The sequence below is a fragment of the Athene noctua genome, chromosome 5, assembly GCF_965140245.1.
Source record: "Athene noctua chromosome 5, bAthNoc1.hap1.1, whole genome shotgun sequence".
Classification (NCBI taxonomy): domain Eukaryota; kingdom Metazoa; phylum Chordata; class Aves; order Strigiformes; family Strigidae; genus Athene; species Athene noctua.
Window position 1 is genome coordinate 45,960,871 of NC_134041.1, and position 18,105 is coordinate 45,978,975.

General features: G+C 44.2%; 1 protein-coding gene across 1 annotated transcript; it reads left to right on the top strand.

The window, feature by feature from the left end:
- Positions 1-1,086: 1,086 nt before the first annotated feature.
- On the top strand, positions 1,087-17,703 carry PKD2L1 (polycystin 2 like 1, transient receptor potential cation channel). The gene is made up of 15 exons (XM_074908331.1): positions 1,087-1,381; positions 5,738-5,851; positions 7,165-7,292; positions 8,419-8,675; positions 9,084-9,308; positions 9,675-9,903; positions 10,270-10,440; positions 11,153-11,334; positions 13,015-13,135; positions 13,807-13,905; positions 14,670-14,791; positions 15,126-15,243; positions 15,427-15,563; positions 16,345-16,492; positions 17,491-17,703. The coding sequence occupies exons 1-15, from the start codon at positions 1,087-1,089 to the stop codon at positions 17,701-17,703; spliced, it is 2,559 nt and encodes an 852-aa protein (XP_074764432.1).
- The last annotated feature ends 402 nt before the right edge of the window (positions 17,704-18,105 follow it).

The following is an 18,105-nucleotide window of genomic DNA, read 5'->3' on the forward strand; positions in this document are numbered from 1 at the left end:
GGGTTAAGCCATCACCTGATCCTCCCCTCCAGGCCTACAGTCACAGGCGTCCAGCACCTCTGGGGCCTGGGACTACTTGCTGCTGGCCAGTGGGTGAACGCTGGCAACTCCTAGCCATTGTTATTTTCAGTTTTCCTGGTATAATCCTGCTTTTTCTCAGTCTTGCCCGAGGGCGATCATCAGGCACTGCAGGGCTTACAGAAATTCTGCAAAAGCAGAAGAGTCCATCCCTGTCTTCCAAAATTACACTAGAAGTTTACTCCCGTTTTTCACTCCTTATTTTAACAATGAGATCGCAAAGAGGATGCTGTGGAAAACTTTGACCGGGATCACGTTTTAGGCCAAACCCCAGCTTCCTCCCGGAGTGCCCGCAATGCCTAGCACACAAATTGCAATGCCTGCGAGCCGAGTGCCGGCAGCTGCCCGGGGCGAGCTGCTGGTGCCGCCGCCCGCCCGGCTCCGCGCTGCCGCCACTCACCGAGAGCGTTTCTGCTCTTTGGCGTTTCACTAAAAATTCAGGACTTCCCCGACCGCTAAGCACAGCCTCCCGTCGGGCCCCTTTCCCCAACGGCGCCTGCACAGGGTCTCATCACGGCCCCCAGCCCTCGCTGCGCCCCGCCGGAGATTGCCCTGAAGCTGCCTTGGGCTGCAGGCAGCCCGAAGGGTCCAATTCAATCCCAGCCGCCTCCTCCCCTTCCTCTACCCACCCACACCCCCCCAGTTCACGGGCCGTCTCCTAGCAGCTTCCCCTTCCTACAACGGCATCTAGATCTGTTATCTCCGTTGGGAAGCAGAGAAGGTCTCCTGGACGTGTCGGTGTTGTCAGGACTGCTGGGATAATAGGGCTGACCGTGGTTCCTAACGACGGGTAGTGCCACCCCTCTGATAGGTGTCATCAGCTGAGCCGGTATAAAAAAGAGAGGGGATGTGCTCTCTGTAGGGAGCTGTTTGTGTGCCCTCTCCTGGCTGCTGAGGCAGGCAGGCTGTTTAGCACTGACTGATTATCTCCCTTCTAGCTTACACCAGCCTGGGCAGGCAATCTTCACAAGTCCAGTTGAAAAGTTTTTCTGCTGGCAGTGACCTGCCATGAGCTCGTCTCACCTAAGCAGCAGAGCTGAGAGCCACTTTAGAGCCTCAGAGGAGCATGAACTGGAGTCAGTGGGGAAGAAAGCTTGGGACAATCCTGTTTACAATGGCTCTCCCTCTACCTCGTTGAAGATTCGGGCCATCTACAACCCAAAGTCCATCCTGGAGAATCCTTATGAGAACTTTGAAGAGGTGAGAGAGCCACTGCCCTACCAGGAAGAGCAGAGCAAAGCTGTGGATGGGAAGACAAGTTCTTTCCTTAAGTGCTGCTTCTACATCTTCAGAGGGATCCGAGGTAAAGCTTTGACATCTCACTAGAAAGGATTTGCTAGCCCTTAAAGAGCAATGGGGGGGGGGTGGGGGGGGTGGAGGGGGATGCAGAAGGTAGAATGTTGGAGAATGGCTTGCAGAGAGCAAGGCCATGGGTCTCTGCAGGAGCTGATTGCAGCGATCTGAGGTAAACAAAGGAGAAAACCCAGGGTACAGTTATGCTAACAAAGGACTGTTATGTTAACAAAGAGAGAAACTGAGGTACATTATGGCCTTGAGTGACATACCTGAAATGCCACAAGGGGCTGGGTGAGCGCACCTTATATAAGCACTCTACAATAATCATGCATACTACTCACAAATCTATTGGATACATGTAAAAGGCTACATTATAATATCCCAGCCCCTTGTGGCATTTCAGGTATGTCACAACATCTTCCCTCGTCTGTCCTGCCTTTTCTCCCAAGGTTGTTCACCATCACACTCAAGGCCATAATGTACCTCAGTTTCTCTCTTTGTTAACATAACAGTCCTTTGTAAGCATAACTGTACCCTGGGTTTTCTCCTTTGTTTACCTCAGATGGCTGCAATCAGCTCCTGCAGAGACCCATGGCCTTGCTCTCTGCAAGCCGTTCTCCAACAGTAGAAACCCCATAGTGTTTGTGTAGCTCAGGAACCTGCTCAACATGAACTAGCATTACTCTGGAGATCATCTTTGGCTGACCTGGAAGGAGCATCCTCAGTCCGTGTGCCTTGCTGTGGCTCCAGGGTCTGTCACGTTACCTCTACTACAAAGCAGGAGGTACAGGCAGACTTAGTGGTGTCCTCAGGGTTGTGCAGTGAATCTATTGGCAGAGCTTTGGACAGAGCTTAAGTGTCCTGAATCTACAGGAGCCGGCACTCTGGTGATGAAACTATTCTGCCTTTGTGTGTGTTTTCTAGATGGAGTGGTACTGGTCCCTGTGTTATGGTAACTTAAAAACTGATATAAATATCCACCGGAGAAAATCTAGCACTGGTAGAACTGCAGTACAGAGGGTAATGGGAATGTATCAAACAAGGCTTTGCTTGAAGACAGGTGAGAGAAAGAGGTGCTAGTTTCCAGTTTAAAAGACAAAGAGGAATGAAATATTCTGTAGGCTTATTCAGACACAATCAGAAAACTGGGAGCAAGGTAGGTCTTCTGTAAGGGTACAGTCCTGGGCAAAAGCATTTGTTGAACAGTTTCTTACAGAAGAAATAAAGTCCTAATACTGTAAAAACAGAGAAGGCAAAGTAAAAAACCTTATTTCTTGTGGAAATTAATATTTTCTTGCCAATATGTTTTTTCTTCCTGACTTGTAAGGCAAGAACCTTTCTCAGAGCTGTACTCTCTGCTGGTACATATGAGTGAATAACAATATAGCCTGGTCCTGAGTTGCACAGCACCTTTATGATCAATTCTTTCTTGTAATTGCAGTTACGGTCTAACACTATTAATTCATATGGAAATCAGAGCTAAGGCTTTAGAGGTTTCTCCCAGCCAAGAAGTGCTGGGTGGGCTTGGTGGGTAATTACAGATTGTTCAGAAGCAGCATACCATTTATCTGTTTTATTCTGATATCCTTTCTTCTAGGCATTGTTTGAGACTTAAAAAGGCAAAACAAATCCATACTTTAACACCAGATTTCCATTTGTGAGATGCCAGGGCTGAAACTGGAGCATGCAAATGAAAATACCTGTCAGGACACTACAGCATTTGTTTCCTCTATGATTTGCAGCAGCGTGCCCTGCCAGCAAGAGTTGTAAATAGGGTTGCAGAACAGACCAGAGCTGGGAAGATGAGTTCCAAAGGCCAGTGCAGACAGAAGAAAGGCCTCTATCAGCCTCACAGAGGTGGGGACTTTTTCCTTGAAGAATTTGCATCCTTCTTTTGCATCTTTACTAGGTGCTCACTATTTTTCATTGCCTCTCCAAATATTGCTGGTTCTCCCCTTCCCCTTTCATTTAATCATCTTAGTGTCTCACATGGAAAATTGAGGTAGTAAAGAGAAGTTGCTTAGCCAAGGACAGTTTGTGGAGGATTTTTGCTTTAAAATGATTCCTTGGGATTACGTGTCTGTGGCTCTTTGTGGGTTCTCATCACAGTTGGCTTACTGAGTCCTTTTCTTGTTCTCACCATCTACTGGACTGGTCTACCAGTGAGTAGCTGCTGCTCCCATTGCCACTGCTCTTTCTCACGCTCTGGTTCTTGCATGCCTCTTGCCACTTCAGCTGTTTCATGTCCAGCCTACAGACAGACTTTGCTGGGCATCTGGGTGGCATGGGGGTTGATAAGGGACACCCAGCTTCCCACTGCCTTTGGAAGAGGGTCTCCAGCTGTACCCAAGACTGTGAGCTAGTCACTCACCTGCCTCACAAGTCTGGTTTAAAAAGACCCTCAGAGCATAATGCAAATGTTGCCATTAATTCTTACCAGTTAATTGTTACTAGCAGGAAAGCAAGAATTACAAATTCCACTCATTGCCTGTTTTCTAGGTTCTGGGACTTTTTTCTTTGCTCTGCCTTGTGAGTGCTGGGTGGTCATGCAAGATGCCGTAAGGAAGCCTGGATGTCTTCTAGTCTTGAGTATCCTTCTACTCCAAATGTCATGTCATGTCCAAAATAGCTGTATCCCCAAGGGGGTAGGTGGTGCCAAAGGAGACACAGATGGGGACATGCTTCATCTATGAGGTGGTATATTTCCATGGCATGTTTCCTAAAGAAACAGCTGAAACCAGACCTTAGCTGATACAGTTTTACAATTACTGGATGCAGTCGGAAAGGGTACTGGACCAGCCTCATAGTCCTCCAGATATGATCTTGGGCAAGTCTCTGAACCAAGTTTTCGAGTATATTTGAATGTCCCTGATTTAGGTGTTCCCGAGTACGCTTCTATTCCCAGAGCAAAGGAAGTCTGTGCCTCTGTTCCCAACAGGTGGATAGCAGAGTTCCTTGCCTCATGGAAAAACAAATAAACCTGTTAAAATATTGTGATATAGCCATATCTCAAGATGAGGGAGTTATTTAAAAGTGACACGAACAGATGGGTAGGTTGTTTCCCCTTGTTTTCCTCTGTTGTGGACATCCTTGTAGACCACATTATACTCTCTCCTGACAGGCTCTCATTTCTGTTGCTGGTCTGGCATGTCCAGAACAGGCTACTGTTTTGTCTGTCCAGGAGCAAGGGTGGATGCTGCAACAGTCACTATGGTAGCTGATGGTGCAAAAAGCTCTCTATCTATTGAGATGCCAAAGAGCAGTTGAAAGGATGGGAGTAAATGCACACAGACCACTATATTACTTTTGCTTGCTCCAAAGGAAAAAATGCTTCATTCTCTGCCAGAGATTGCTTCAGATGTGTAGCCTTTGATCAGCTTTGATCCTGGCTTGCAGAAGATGTTTGTTGCATGCTACTGGGGATGGGCATCAGGACTGAGCTCTCTTGGAGCTGCAGAAAGCAGCAAGACTATGGGTATTATTGACATGGCTTCCATCACTAGGCTTTCAAGTGGAAGTTCTTATGCCTTTCAACTTCAGGAGCATTTCAGAAATCACAACAGAAAACCATTACAAAAAGAACAAACAAATGCACTAATGGTATCAGGTGGTTCATCAAACCAAAATATCAAGGCTCCTTTTAAAGGAAGTGTTTCTCTCTTTTTGATCAATCCTGGTGATGTTTAATGAGTTGCTTTCACTGTGTGAAGAAATCAGATCGCTAGCTGGGGCAATTGGCATAACTGTATTGAATTCAGCAGAGCTCCATAGATAGACATCCTGAAGATAATTTGGCTCTAAATTTTATGCTGAAAATATTGAGTTGGGTTATTTGATTGAGTCTTATGAACTACAAGAAATCTGCAAGAGTTTTTAGGTAAGCAAGGGACAAATATTTGGGGCCTGATGATTCATTATACACTAAAAGGACTAATAGTTGTAAAGCTAACATCAAATGCAGTTCTGCTATGGAAGTCCTATCAGAAGGTCGGCTGCTGGCACATGGATGTGGTTTCAGGAGTACTTGTGACAGACCGCATTTCTGCAAAGACTAAGCTGAAAAACAGGCACAAAAAGATCAGTCCATAATGAACTCAAACAGAAAACTGGAGAGTGATTTAGCAAAATAGGAAACCCAATATATTTCACTTTTGGTCAGCCCCAAATCTTTTGTTCATACTGGAATAGTTATTTTTAGGGGTTATTTAACACATTTTTACATCTCTTAGTCAAGTTTTGAAATGAAAAGTGGTTTTGCCTTGAAAAGTGACAAAAATCCAACTCTACTTTGGGAACAGGACTTCAGCTCCTCACATGGCCTTTGGCCATCAAAAATCTCCAGTTTCTTCTTTACACCCAACAGGTCTGTGGGGCACTACACTGACAGAGAACACAGCTGAGAACAGAGAGCTTTATGTGAAGACCACACTGCGAGAGCTGCTAGTCTATATTGTATTCTTGTTGGACATCTGTCTATGTAAGTAACTGTTACATCTCATAGGTGTCTTTTCTGTGTGCAGCATCAGAAGAATAATGTGAGATTTTATTATTAGACTTCCTCACTGTTGTAAGTGTTAAATTTCTTGTACATGCACTCATTGCAGCAAGCAGGTGTGTCATTAACCTACAGAATAGCAGTGGTACACAGAAGTAAAGTAACTGACTATTGCTCTAGACCTAATTGATACTGGTTAGGTTTAAGCAGTATTTTCACCCACATTATCAGTTCTAGCCATTGACTCCACAGACCTGGGAGAATCTGCCCAGGGTCTTGTCTTAGTTTCACAGCAAATTTTCAAGCCCCAGAGAGCAGCTCTAGAAAGTTCCTGAGATCAAAGACAATGTTCAGAGAGATTTTCCCCTCTGAGACTGAAGGGGTGGCTGAGGTGATAAAGCAGATGGCAGCTCACACTGTTGTTCTTGAGTGGATTCAATTTGTCCCCGTACTGAATGCTAATAGACTTTGTCTGGGTAAAACAACGGCTGTTTGTTTTCTGGGAAGTTTCATTCATTATCACAAATGAGCACCTGTGGCATGGGACAGTGAAGAGGATTATATTTCATGGACCCTGTGGCAGGATAGACAGGCAGACAATACCAGCCTGAGTTACTATCACACTGGCCCAGGGAGACAGTGCTTCAGTCACTCGTCCTAAAGAACCAAGACATGCACACAGGTCTCTGTGTGGTTGCACACTGACTCATCCAGAGGAGGGGGGGTGGGGCTTTGAATGACAGCTGCTTTATTTTCATTATGTCCTTTCAAAAGTAGGACATGTTCTTAGTGATTACCATGATAGATGTCTTTCTGCAGGAAGGAGCGTTGGAGAGTTGAAACAACATATTTGTGGAAGTTAGAACCTGCTTCTTTTTGAGGTTTCTTGGTAGATAAGAACCTAACTGGAGCTTTCCTTGGTCTCTATACTTCATGGCTTCACATGAGAACTTCAAAATACAGATCATGGACTTTGTTCTGAGAAAGAAAATTGCCCTCAGAAATTTTATATGATGACAAAAATTATTTCCCAGGATGGTCAGTTGCATCATCCAGTGGTCTTCTCTGCCTTCTAAACTCTTACAGTCTTCCAGTCTGACAGTGTAAATTCTGGAATGTGCAACAGATAAGTTTGCAAATCCTTAAGAAAGCAGAAAGTAATATGATTCGAGTTCCCAAGATTTCTTCTCTTGTGCCTTGCTTGGCTTATCTGTGATAGTATAAGCTACACAGAAAGAGAATATATCAATATATTTATATAAGGCTCCAATATTCATTCTTGTCTCTTCTCTCAGTGACATATGGAATGACAAGTTCCAATGCCTATTACTACACTAAAGTGATGTCTGAGCTCTTCCTGCAGACCTCTTCGGACGGCCGTGTCTCATTCCAGTCCATCAGCAGCATGGCTGACTTCTGGGTGGTGAGTGCAAATCTGGCCTGGCATGGGGAACTCTGGAAATCTCAGCTAGACTGGGATATTCAGTTCCTCTGAATGTGCTACCTAGTGATTTCAGCAAGGCATTTTGCTGCCACAAGCTTTTGACAGCTACTAGCAATAATTAGAATATAATTTGCATGAAAAATATCCACTGATTTAAAATATAATTTATCTCTATGTTCACTGTGGCCAGAATACTGGCTAGGCTAAGTGTTGTGTATGCCCAGAAGAGCCCACTCCCCAGTAACGTACCAGTTAAACAGGCAGGACATAACAAAAATAAATTGCTGTGATATGATGCTCATTGCACAGATAGGGAGGATTGGCCTGGAGAGGCCAAGTGACTTACTCCAGGTTTCCGTGCAGTAGAAATGGCTTTGAATCCTACAGTCCAGTGTCTTCATGTTGGTGTCTTAGTAATAGACCTATGTCCATTTTCATGGGCAATTGTAGGAACAGCATACTTAACCTGCCTGTAATTCATGCCTGGGCTGGTCTGATCTATAAATTCTTTATGAAGATGCTGGATTTAAATTTTCACTGACTTTTAACAAAGAGAATAATGAGGGAAAAAGATGTCTGGGGTCTAACACATTTCTATCAGAGACCTGGTGAAGGAATAATGTGAACCACAGTGAATGCTGTTGAGATATTGCATCCGCTTATCGCTGACAGCCAGAAATTTTGTCATATTTTAAAAGTACAGCGAACTATGGCACTATTGGTTTTCTCCCACTGTTTCCAGGGCACTGGCACACACCCTTTTCATAATTCACACCCCATGCCAAGGCAATTCCTTGAGACTTGTGCTCACTGAAGTGGAAGGGACAAAGAGAACTGTAGAGCTCTTGTCTCTTCATTAGCCCAGCAAGGTCCAGCAACCATATTTACAGGCCTGTGAGGAGACAACAACCCTGCTGCCCAGCATCTTCTACCACCAGCCCTGGTCTTTCCCCTCCTTAGCATACATCCAGCACAAGCTTCCTCTACTTCCCATCTTGGGGATTTGAAAGGGGTGGGTCAGGTCTTACTATCTCAAGCCCAGGCTAAGAAAATTCCTCTGTTGTGTGGGCTATGAGGAAGTTGTTTTCCTCTCCCTCTCTTGCAGTATGCACAAGGCCCGCTTCTGGATAATCTTTACTGGACAAAATGGTACAACAATGAGTCCCTGGCAGTGCACAGCACCCAGTCATACATCTATTATGAGAACCTGCTGCTGGGTGTCCCACGCATGCGGCAACTGAAGGTGAAGAACAATTCCTGTCTGGTCCATGATGACTTCAAGGAGGAAATCTCAGGCTGCTATGATGTATACTCAGAAGACAAGGAGGAAAGGATCTCCTTTGGGCTCATCAATGGAACAGCGTAAGCACGTTTTCTGCTGTTTGGGATTAGAAAATCCAAATTAGACTCTCCTAGTTAAAATAAGATCTGCTGAGCTGCAGGATGCCAGGGGTTGAGTTTCTCACGTAAGGCTGGAATTCCCCTTGCAGCCAGAGGCAGCAAGTCCTTTTTGTCTGTCAATAAGGCCAAGCATAACCAAGGAACCTGCAGAATTTTCCCTCCATAGTATTGCAAGTCATGTTGTGTCACTGCTGGGAAGCACTAGATCAGAAATCTAACAATAGTGAGGAACTGTTGTAGGCTCAGATCTGGAATAGGAATTAAGTGTCAACTCTAATTAAAAACTGCTCTGTCCCTTGAAGATATAGTCTAGTTTCTCCTGGCTACAAGGTCATATTCATGCCTTTGCTTATGGCTTGTCTGTTGCAGGTGGAGGTACCATTCTGAGGAGGAGCTGGGTGGCTCATCTCACTGGGGAAGACTAACTAGTTACAGTGGGGGAGGATACTACATAGACCTCAAGTTGACGAAAGAAGAGAGTGCTGAAGCCCTGAAAGTCTTGAAGGAGAAATTGTGGCTGGATCGGGGGACACGGGTTGTCTTTATTGATTTCTCTGTGTATAATGCAAATATCAATCTGTTCTGCGTTCTGAGGTAAGTTGAGTCCCACTGAAAATTCTTCTGCCTCTTGCTTCTTCCTCAGTGCCACAGTTTATTAAAATGCAAATATTTTAATACAGTCCACCAGGTGGGTAGGACTGAGTGGTGTCAGTAGACAATGTATGGATTAGTATGAAGACTTGGTCTTCCTGACATAACCAGTCACACTTCTCTTCACCTTTCACTCATTCCTATCATGGGCAGTGAAGCAGCAGAGATTAAGGCTGTGTAAACACATGTACCACTCTTCCACTCATGGTTTGGCAGATGGCTCATTATTGTGTTTGATGCCTCTCAAAATTATCTAAGAGCCTCCATCCCTCTGTTTGTAATTATCAGAGTCTTCTCGTCCCCTTCAAGGTTAGTGGTTGAGTTTCCAGCCACTGGTGGTGCAATTCCCTCCTGGCAAATCCGGACAGTCAAACTTATACGATATGTCAGCACATGGGACTTCTTCATTGTTGCTTGTGAAATTGTCTTCTGTGTCTTCATTTTCTACTATGTTGTGGAGGAGATTTTGGAGCTGCGTATCCACAAGCTGCAGTACTTCACCAGCATCTGGAACATCCTGGATGTAGTTGTCATTCTGGTGAGGATCTTGCACACTCTTTTGGGGGTAGCAATGGCAGAGAGGTATAAGAGCCAAAAGAAGTGAAGGAACGGGGAAACTGGTCTAGATAAGACAAGAGCTGGCACATATTTTTCTCTGATAGTAAAATGAACTAGCAGAGTAAGTGGATACATGGTCTTCTATCAGCTGTTAGAAGAAAATTCTTTTCTTAAAGATGCCTGAGAGACTGTGAAGTCAAGGCATCATTCAGCACATTATTACCTTATTTCCATCTCCCACCAGTAGACTGCAGTTGTGAAGTATGATACCAAGGAATTCTGTGACACTTTCATTTCTGTGGAAAGCATAGGTACAGTGGTCACTGCAGACTCTTCCTCTTTGCAGCTCTCCATTGTCGCTATTGGGTTTCACATCTTTCGCACCATTGAGGTGAACAGACTGTTGGGAGAGTTGCTGAAACACCCCAACACCTACGCAGACTTCGAGTTCTTGGCATTCTGGCAGACACAATACAACAATATGAATGCAGTCAACTTATTCTTTGCCTGGATCAAGGTATTGTAGGGGGTCTGGGAGGTGCCAGGCCTCCAGTCTCAGACCTCTTCCTCTAGGTAGCTTGGGGGTTGACTCTTCCATCCCTCTGAGTAAATGAGAGTAACAGCTATATAACAGAGGATTTTCCTCTCAAAGTCGCATGCTCTGTTTTGTGGTAAATCCAGACAACTTTTCAACCTGCGTTATGAGGCCAGTTATATGGAGATAGTGGACAGGGAGAGGAGCTCAGATGTTGTGGTGTAAAAGTGGTTTAGAAAATGCTCAGTACAACATAACTTTTTCCATCCTCTATTATTTTAGTATTTTGGAGGATAATCTGCCAAGCCATGTTTTCCTTTCATGATGGCCACCCAACAACTAGAAATGAACCATCTGTTGGCATGGACTTTGCATTTCAACCAAAGCATCTTGGCATGGTGGAAAGCCACACTGTACTTGTGGCTCCTCATTAGCTTCAAGACATTTGCCCTTATTGCCGTGCCTCTTTACATTTTTCCCTTGACACAAGGAACAGTCATGTGTTTATGATCCCACAAGAAGATGGTGGCACACCTGGGACAAATATTCTGAACACTAAGCCACCATTCCCCTAGCCTGCCTGTCTTCTCTGGTACTGTAGTGAACCTCTTGTCTTAGTAAGCTTGCACATATGAGAGAGAATGACCTAGCTGATGGTTTGACCTAACTTTGTCCCTGTTCTTTCTTCTTGCAGGTATTCAAGTATATTAGCTTTAACAAAACAATGACCCAGCTCTCCTCCACATTGGCACGTTGCGCCAAGGACATCCTGGGCTTTGCCATTATGTTCTTCATTGTCTTCTTTGCCTATGCCCAGCTGGGTTACCTTCTTTTTGGGACACAAGTGGAAAATTTCAGTACCTTTGTTAAATGCATGTAAGTGTGTAAGTCAGAACCATGTTTCTATCATTTCATCAAAAGAATTTTAACTGGTTTTTAACCTCTCCCCATTTGCAAATCTGAATGTCAATCAGATACCTGTTCAATAAAGCCACAGTCCTCCAGCTGTGACGTGGACAAAAGAAAGCAGTGAGAAAATTGATGGTTATAGACAGATTTCTGGTTGCATGATGTTTATTGGTAGGGATGCAAGTAGCTGATCCTACCAGACTTTGAGACTCCTTGCAGCCCTACAACTCAACGGAAAACCCAGCCTTTCCATGGGAGCATTTAGTGAGAAGTTTCAATTTGCTAAGCCTAGAGAGCTTTCCCTTCATGTAGAGATTTTAGGCTCACCAAGGGTACTCAACACGTGAAGTAGCTTAATGTCTTTCTGCAGAAAAGCATCATAGCTCAGCTGATAATTTAGTTCTTGTTCTGCAGGACCTCTTGTTACCTTCTTACCTGCTATGGGTCTGTAAAGGCAGTAGAAAGGCACTGTCTGACTGGCGCTGAGACCTTGGAAAAATTGTTTTTCTGTACACTGTCAGATGGCTTTAGGCTTAGTTAGGGTAAACTTCTGAAAAGGGGTAAACTTCTGAAAGAATACATTTCTGAAAAGTGGTAGTCTTATAATATGTTAATTTGAATATAAATTCAACATGAAGTTTTCTAAAGTATGCTGTCTCGTAGTCTAAATAAGATTAAGTAGGCATTTTCAAAGCAAAAGAGATAAAAGTAATTTCTTATTGTAAGGAGACACTTCAGCTTCACTGAATTGGGGCATCTTAAACCAAAGAAGAGGAAGCATGCCATATTCATCATCCTTAGACCTGGAAAACATTTCCAGTTCCCCAAATAGTCCAAAAGCAAGGAATCTCAAATGGAATTCTGCATTTTACAGACAGGATTTTTGGGCTCCAGGCTCTCAAGGTCCTCTTCCCTGCACATGACTTCACAGTCTGTATCTTTCTGCCTGTCTTTTTTTTTTTTTCCTTTCTTTTTCTTTTCCTTTCATTTTTTAATTGGACAATACTTCTTAATGAGGGTCATTTCACTGATCAGTCTCCAGGGAAGTCCCACAGATAATGTAGCAAGATACCTGAGCGGTATCTGCTACAGCATCATTTTCCAGCCTGTGTTCCACAGGCCTCTGGCATCCAGGTCCTGTCTTTAAGGGGTCTACAAGTGAACAGAGATAAGCAAACTTGTGATCAATAGAAACTTGCTTCATTATAGGAGCTATGAATTGTAAAAGTTGAAGAGCATTGTCCATTACTAATATCCTCTTCACAGTCTCATAAACTCTCTTGAAAGAGAAGGCTTCAGTGAGTCAAGTGCCTTTATAAGGGAAAATTCAGGTTGGTTTTGTGGGTTTTGCCTGGTTTTTAACTGCTATTTAGATCAAAACACACTTTGGACAACCAGAAATCTGTGTGGAAACCATGTTTCACTTTCCAGCCAGCTCTTGCTCTAACCAGATCAGTTCGCTTCACCCCTGAAATACTGTGGGTAAATTTAACTTACCAGTCAGACTGAGTGCCTTAGACCTTGCTCTGGCTTGTGCCTGTGACCATTTGGGCTGCAGGCATGTTCAGGGTTCACCTCAGGACTGTCTGAAGATGTAGGATAAATTTATGTGCCTTTGTGTGACCTTGTGCTCTTTCTCTCCTCCAGCTTCACTCAGTTTCGGATAATTCTTGGTGATTTTGACTACAATTCCATTGACAATGCCAACAGGGTCCTTGGGCCTATTTACTTTGTCACCTATGTGTTCTTTGTTTTCTTTGTGCTCCTGGTAAGCAAGAAAGCCCTCCTTGTTCACATATTGACAGCGGTGTTTGCAAGACCCCTCCTGGTAGTCCCTGAGTTAGGTGCGGCGCCAAAGCTTAGAGAGAAAGGAGGTTTCTGTTGTGATAGCTCTGCAGTGCAAATAGACCAAAGTAGACAAAAAGCACGTCATTGCAATCGGGGATTTGATGATGAGGGAGATTAAGAGCCATATTCACATCCTTTAGGGTGAAGACTAAAAATGACTGGGAATACCACTGATGTGGTAGTTGAATTCAAGGGGATCAGTTCAGCTGCTCTGTAGCAGGCAGTGAACAAAGCACGGGGACAGTCCCTGGCTTTCTAGACAATGGATGCAGAGGGATGCTCATAATGACCAAGTTAAACACTCAGTGCCAGGAATCCAAGTGTAACCTAAGATCTTGCAGGAGAGGCTACCAAAGATGGTATTTGAACTGGGCATCTTCAACCACTCCTTTAACTGCAAGGACCTCCCTCACAGTGAGAAAGCACTTCATCCACTTTAATTTGCCCGAGGGATACCCCATGTGGAAACAGTCCCTTGTTTAACTAAGCCCTGCACGTCTGTGCCTGTCTCTGTCTCTTGCTCCTTCATGAGCTGCTGGAGCAGGCAAGATGCCTCATGCTTATTCATATCTCTTCTTCCTATTTTTCTAGAATATGTTTCTGGCAATCATCAATGACACCTACTCAGAAGTCAAGGAGGAGCTTTCAAGCCAGAATGATGAGCTGCAGCTCTCGGACATCTTGAAGCAGGTGATGAACAGTGAAAGCTGTGCTACTTTCTAGCTAAATACTGAAGCAGTTTCTGAAAGTTCATGACATATATGGAATTTACTAGAGAAAATAGTGGTTGCCAACTGCAGGCCCACCTTCTTGGTGCACACAGGATTTGCAGTTCCTTTCTGGTATAAATCAAGCTCTCAGATTCTTTGGCAATGAGAAGATGAAAAAGCAGGGCTTGGGGGAATCCTGTTATTTGATCATGCTGGTAGTGTTTCTGAGAGACTTTTCTTCCCAGAAAAGTCTCTAGACAAAGCTTGGTAGAGTCCTTGATAGAGTGTACTTTGATCAATAAATTGGCAGGTCCTATTTTGCTAAGCTGAGCATGTTACAGCGGTGCAAATCTAGTGGGTTATATCTGGATTTCCAATGGGAAGTTCCAGAAAAGGTCCTGGAAGGTTACAGCTCTGTGCTGTGGGACCAATATTCTGTAAAGAGTATTTGAGGCATTATCTTAAACAGCTGATGACCGGGAGATGAGATAGAGAGAGTCGGGAGGAGAAAAGGAGAGGACAAACTTTGCATGGAGACTCCGGCTACCATGTTGGTGTTGCTTTGAAGGTGTGATCCTAGTTTAGTGATGGGGTTCATTCAGCAGTGTTGCATATTAGCCTCTGGAAAGCTTAAAATCTCCCTGTATTACTTGGCATCTGCCAACCCATACTGCATCATGCTCTGCCCTATTTTTCACTGTTCTGCCTGTATGATTCCATGGCTGTTTGCACCCTTGGTAACAGAGCTACAACCGGACGCTCATGAGGCTGAAGCTGAAGAAAGAGCAGATTTCTGATGTGCAGAAAGCACTGCAAAATGGAACGAAAGAACTGGACTTTGAAGACTTCAAGAACAGCTTGAAGGAGTAAGTGAGTCAGCTTGAGAGTTGCCTACCTAGCCCTTTCTCTTGGTAATACAGGTAATTTAAATTCTCTGGTTTTCAAGACTGGGAGGGCTGTTAGCTCAGATCTGGGCAATGTAAGACTCAAAAAAACCCCAGAAGGTAGTTATCATCTTTCCTCAGATGTTTAATCTGTTTTAAATAGGTTTGTGTTACTATCTCTTTCCCATGTGGGATGTCTAGGTTTGTCACTGGCAGGAGAAAACAGTACACTCATTTCAAAAGAAGTGTTCCTGTACTGTTAGAGCTTAACAGTGCAATTCAGTGCTTTGAGCTTTCTCTTTCTATTCTTTTGCAGACTGGGCCATGCAGACCATGAGATCACAGCAGCCTTCTCCAGGTTCGACAAAGATGGCAATCACATCCTTGATGAAGAGGAGCAACAGCAGATGAAGCATGACCTAGAGGCGAAAAGGGTAAAAAAATGGGCAAGGAAAGAAACCCCCTCTTTGGTAGAGATCACTCCAAACTGGTCTCAGGAATCTTTGAGTTAGTGGTATAAACTAAGCAGGCAACTCAAATACAGCTCCAACTCTGCCTGTGAAGCTGACACTCAGTTAGTATCCAATTTTGCAGGAGTTTCTTTATCTATCTTCTAGGTTGCTCTGAATACAGAGATTGAAAATTTGGGGAAATCCTGTGGTGACAACAACCTGGATGAGAATCTGACCTACCTGGAAGCAAGGAATAATCATGCCAATAAGGCCACCTGGGTCTCCAAAGTAGAGTTTCAAGTGTATGTTTGTGCTGACAGTAGTTTAATCCCTCTGCAAGTGAGGGGCCTGATTTCCTGCTGCTTCCTTCCCTGGTGTAACTGTTTACACTGATGCTGAGCAGTTTCAGTAAGATCTTGCCCCTATTTATCTTGCATATGTGTCAGTGAGCAGGTCAGGAGAGAACTGGGACAGTTCCTGTAATGTAGTTTGCCTGTTCCTGTAAAAGATTGAGTTAAGAACTTTTGCTTTCTGCCTCTTGAATAACCTCTGCAGCTGTCAGCTGGCCACAGACAATATACTGTCATGTTTCAGGCCAGAAGGTAGCCTGGATAACTGTGCCAGGGGAAGTTGATACCTCTACAGAAGGTCCTGTGGGAATAAATACCCTCAATTTATAGCCTAGTTGGCCTTCATCCTCCAGATCTGAGAATTACTGTTCCTTACACAGGAGGAGCATGGGATAAATACAGCACAGAGAATCAGGACATCCTGATTCTGCTACTGAGAAAATCCACATAGGGCCATATCAAAGGAGAGGCAGGTGCAATATTTAATAATGGGATTGTATTGTGGCTGGACTGTTATCCAAACTGGTTGGGAACCATCCTAAGCAGAAACACTGATTACAGTTGAAAACACAATGTAACAGGGAGTTGTGTCTTCAGTGGGTATGAATCAATTATCTGATGTGGAGCACTCAATCATGTTTGAGGTCTGGCCCATTGTCCATAAGATGTCTGCTGAAAATCCTACTGTTCATTACAAGAAAAAGCTTGCAAATACTCTCCATGTCTCCCCCAGCCTCCTGCAACGTGTGCTGCAGCTGGAACAGTCCATAAACAGCATTGGTTCCAAGATTGATGCAATGGTGAGCAAGCTAGACACTCTGGAAAGAAACAAGCTGAAGAGAAAGGACTTGTTGGGCAAACCACTGGATAATGTTAGCAAGGTTGGTAGCTCTTGATCATGCATTTGATCCAGCTTCAGGGCACATGACCAGCCCTGCTGTGTGAAAGGGCCTAGTGTCATCTTTGCTTTTCCAGTCGCCATTGACATAAGACAAAAAGGACTGGGCAGGGTCAACATTTTGTACAATCAAGCCTTTTCTATTCAAGCAAAATGACACAAAGCCTCTTGCCTTCATGTGCCCCCACTTAACCATGGTACCTCATAACATACCTTCCAGCTCCTTTGAGACCAAACTCATTCCTGTGGCAGTGGGTACAATTCACTTGTCTTCAGTTGCTTTGTACCTACTTATCCTCAGACATAAAAAACCCCCATACTGTCCTTCCCAGCAAGAGCAGCTCATGACAGTGTTGCGGACTGTGATCTTAACCACATCTTGCCTGTGGATTATCTATCATACAGGTGAAGGTGGCAGATTGTTAGCGGTATGCCCATAGCATTTATTGCAGAATTGTGACTTTTGCCAAAGACTGCCTATATCCAGTCAACCAGCATATTTTGGGTCTTCAGCTTTAAAGTCAAAGGCAGCAAGGCATGTGGGAGCCATGTCATTACCTCATATTTTTACATCTTTGATAATGAGAATAGCCAAAGAACACAAAGTGACCTAGCTGAGTCAGAAAGAAGCCTCTCTTTTGCAGAGTAGTCTTGTGATCCATTCCCATCTGAGAGTGTTTTGGGGATCCTACTTCTCATGTGAAGATGCCTGAAAGCATATTTGAGTGTTTGCAATGTTCTTGTAGAGGGTAAAAAAGGATGAATCTCTCCTAATTTGTCTAATGCTTGAATGTGCATTCATCAGTGTCTTGCATCAAACAGTATATTGGATCTTTAATAGGTAGGCAGGCTTGTACTAATTTCTGGAAGAATGTGGGAAGAAATTTAAGTATCATACACACCTTGTCTCTCTCCTGGAGTGTTGCTAGATTTCTTGGTAGCTTGCTAACATTGCAGATCACTCTTCCTTCTGCTTCACAGGAGGAAGAACCCAGCCAGGAAGAGCTGCTCCCCCAGAGACTAGACCAGCTGAGGAAAGAAGAAGCAGAAGGTTGGGGGATGGAACATGTTCGAGGAAACAACCCGAGTGACAACTCTTCCCAAAATGGGATCTATCCCATCTTGTCCAGGTCAAGTGTGCCCGGGTCTCAGGTGCCCAAGAACATCCAGCCACAGTCTGATGCATGCTTCTAGTGAACAGTCCAGTGCTCCCAGTGTGGCTCCCATGGTACTAAGTAACTGTCAGTTGTTTCCCCACTGTTAGAATAATCCAGACAGTTGGACACAGACACCAGTGTTGCCAGGAACTGGTGATGTGAAAAATCAGGGATGCTCTTTTCCAGTGTAATGATGTATAATGTCACAGAGATAGAACTTCTGCCCCCCATATTTATGGAGTAGGTTGAAATTTGGAACCGGGTGATGTATTAGGTTTCTGCCTCTGAACAGGCTGATGCAAAGACTTTTATCTATCCTTTCCTAAAAAGTAGAGACCCCAGAACTCTCTGAACACTTGTGTCCAGGTAGGCATATTGCAATTTCACACACACACAATTGTCCGCAGGACACAGATGTGGTTATCATGTAAACAAAGCA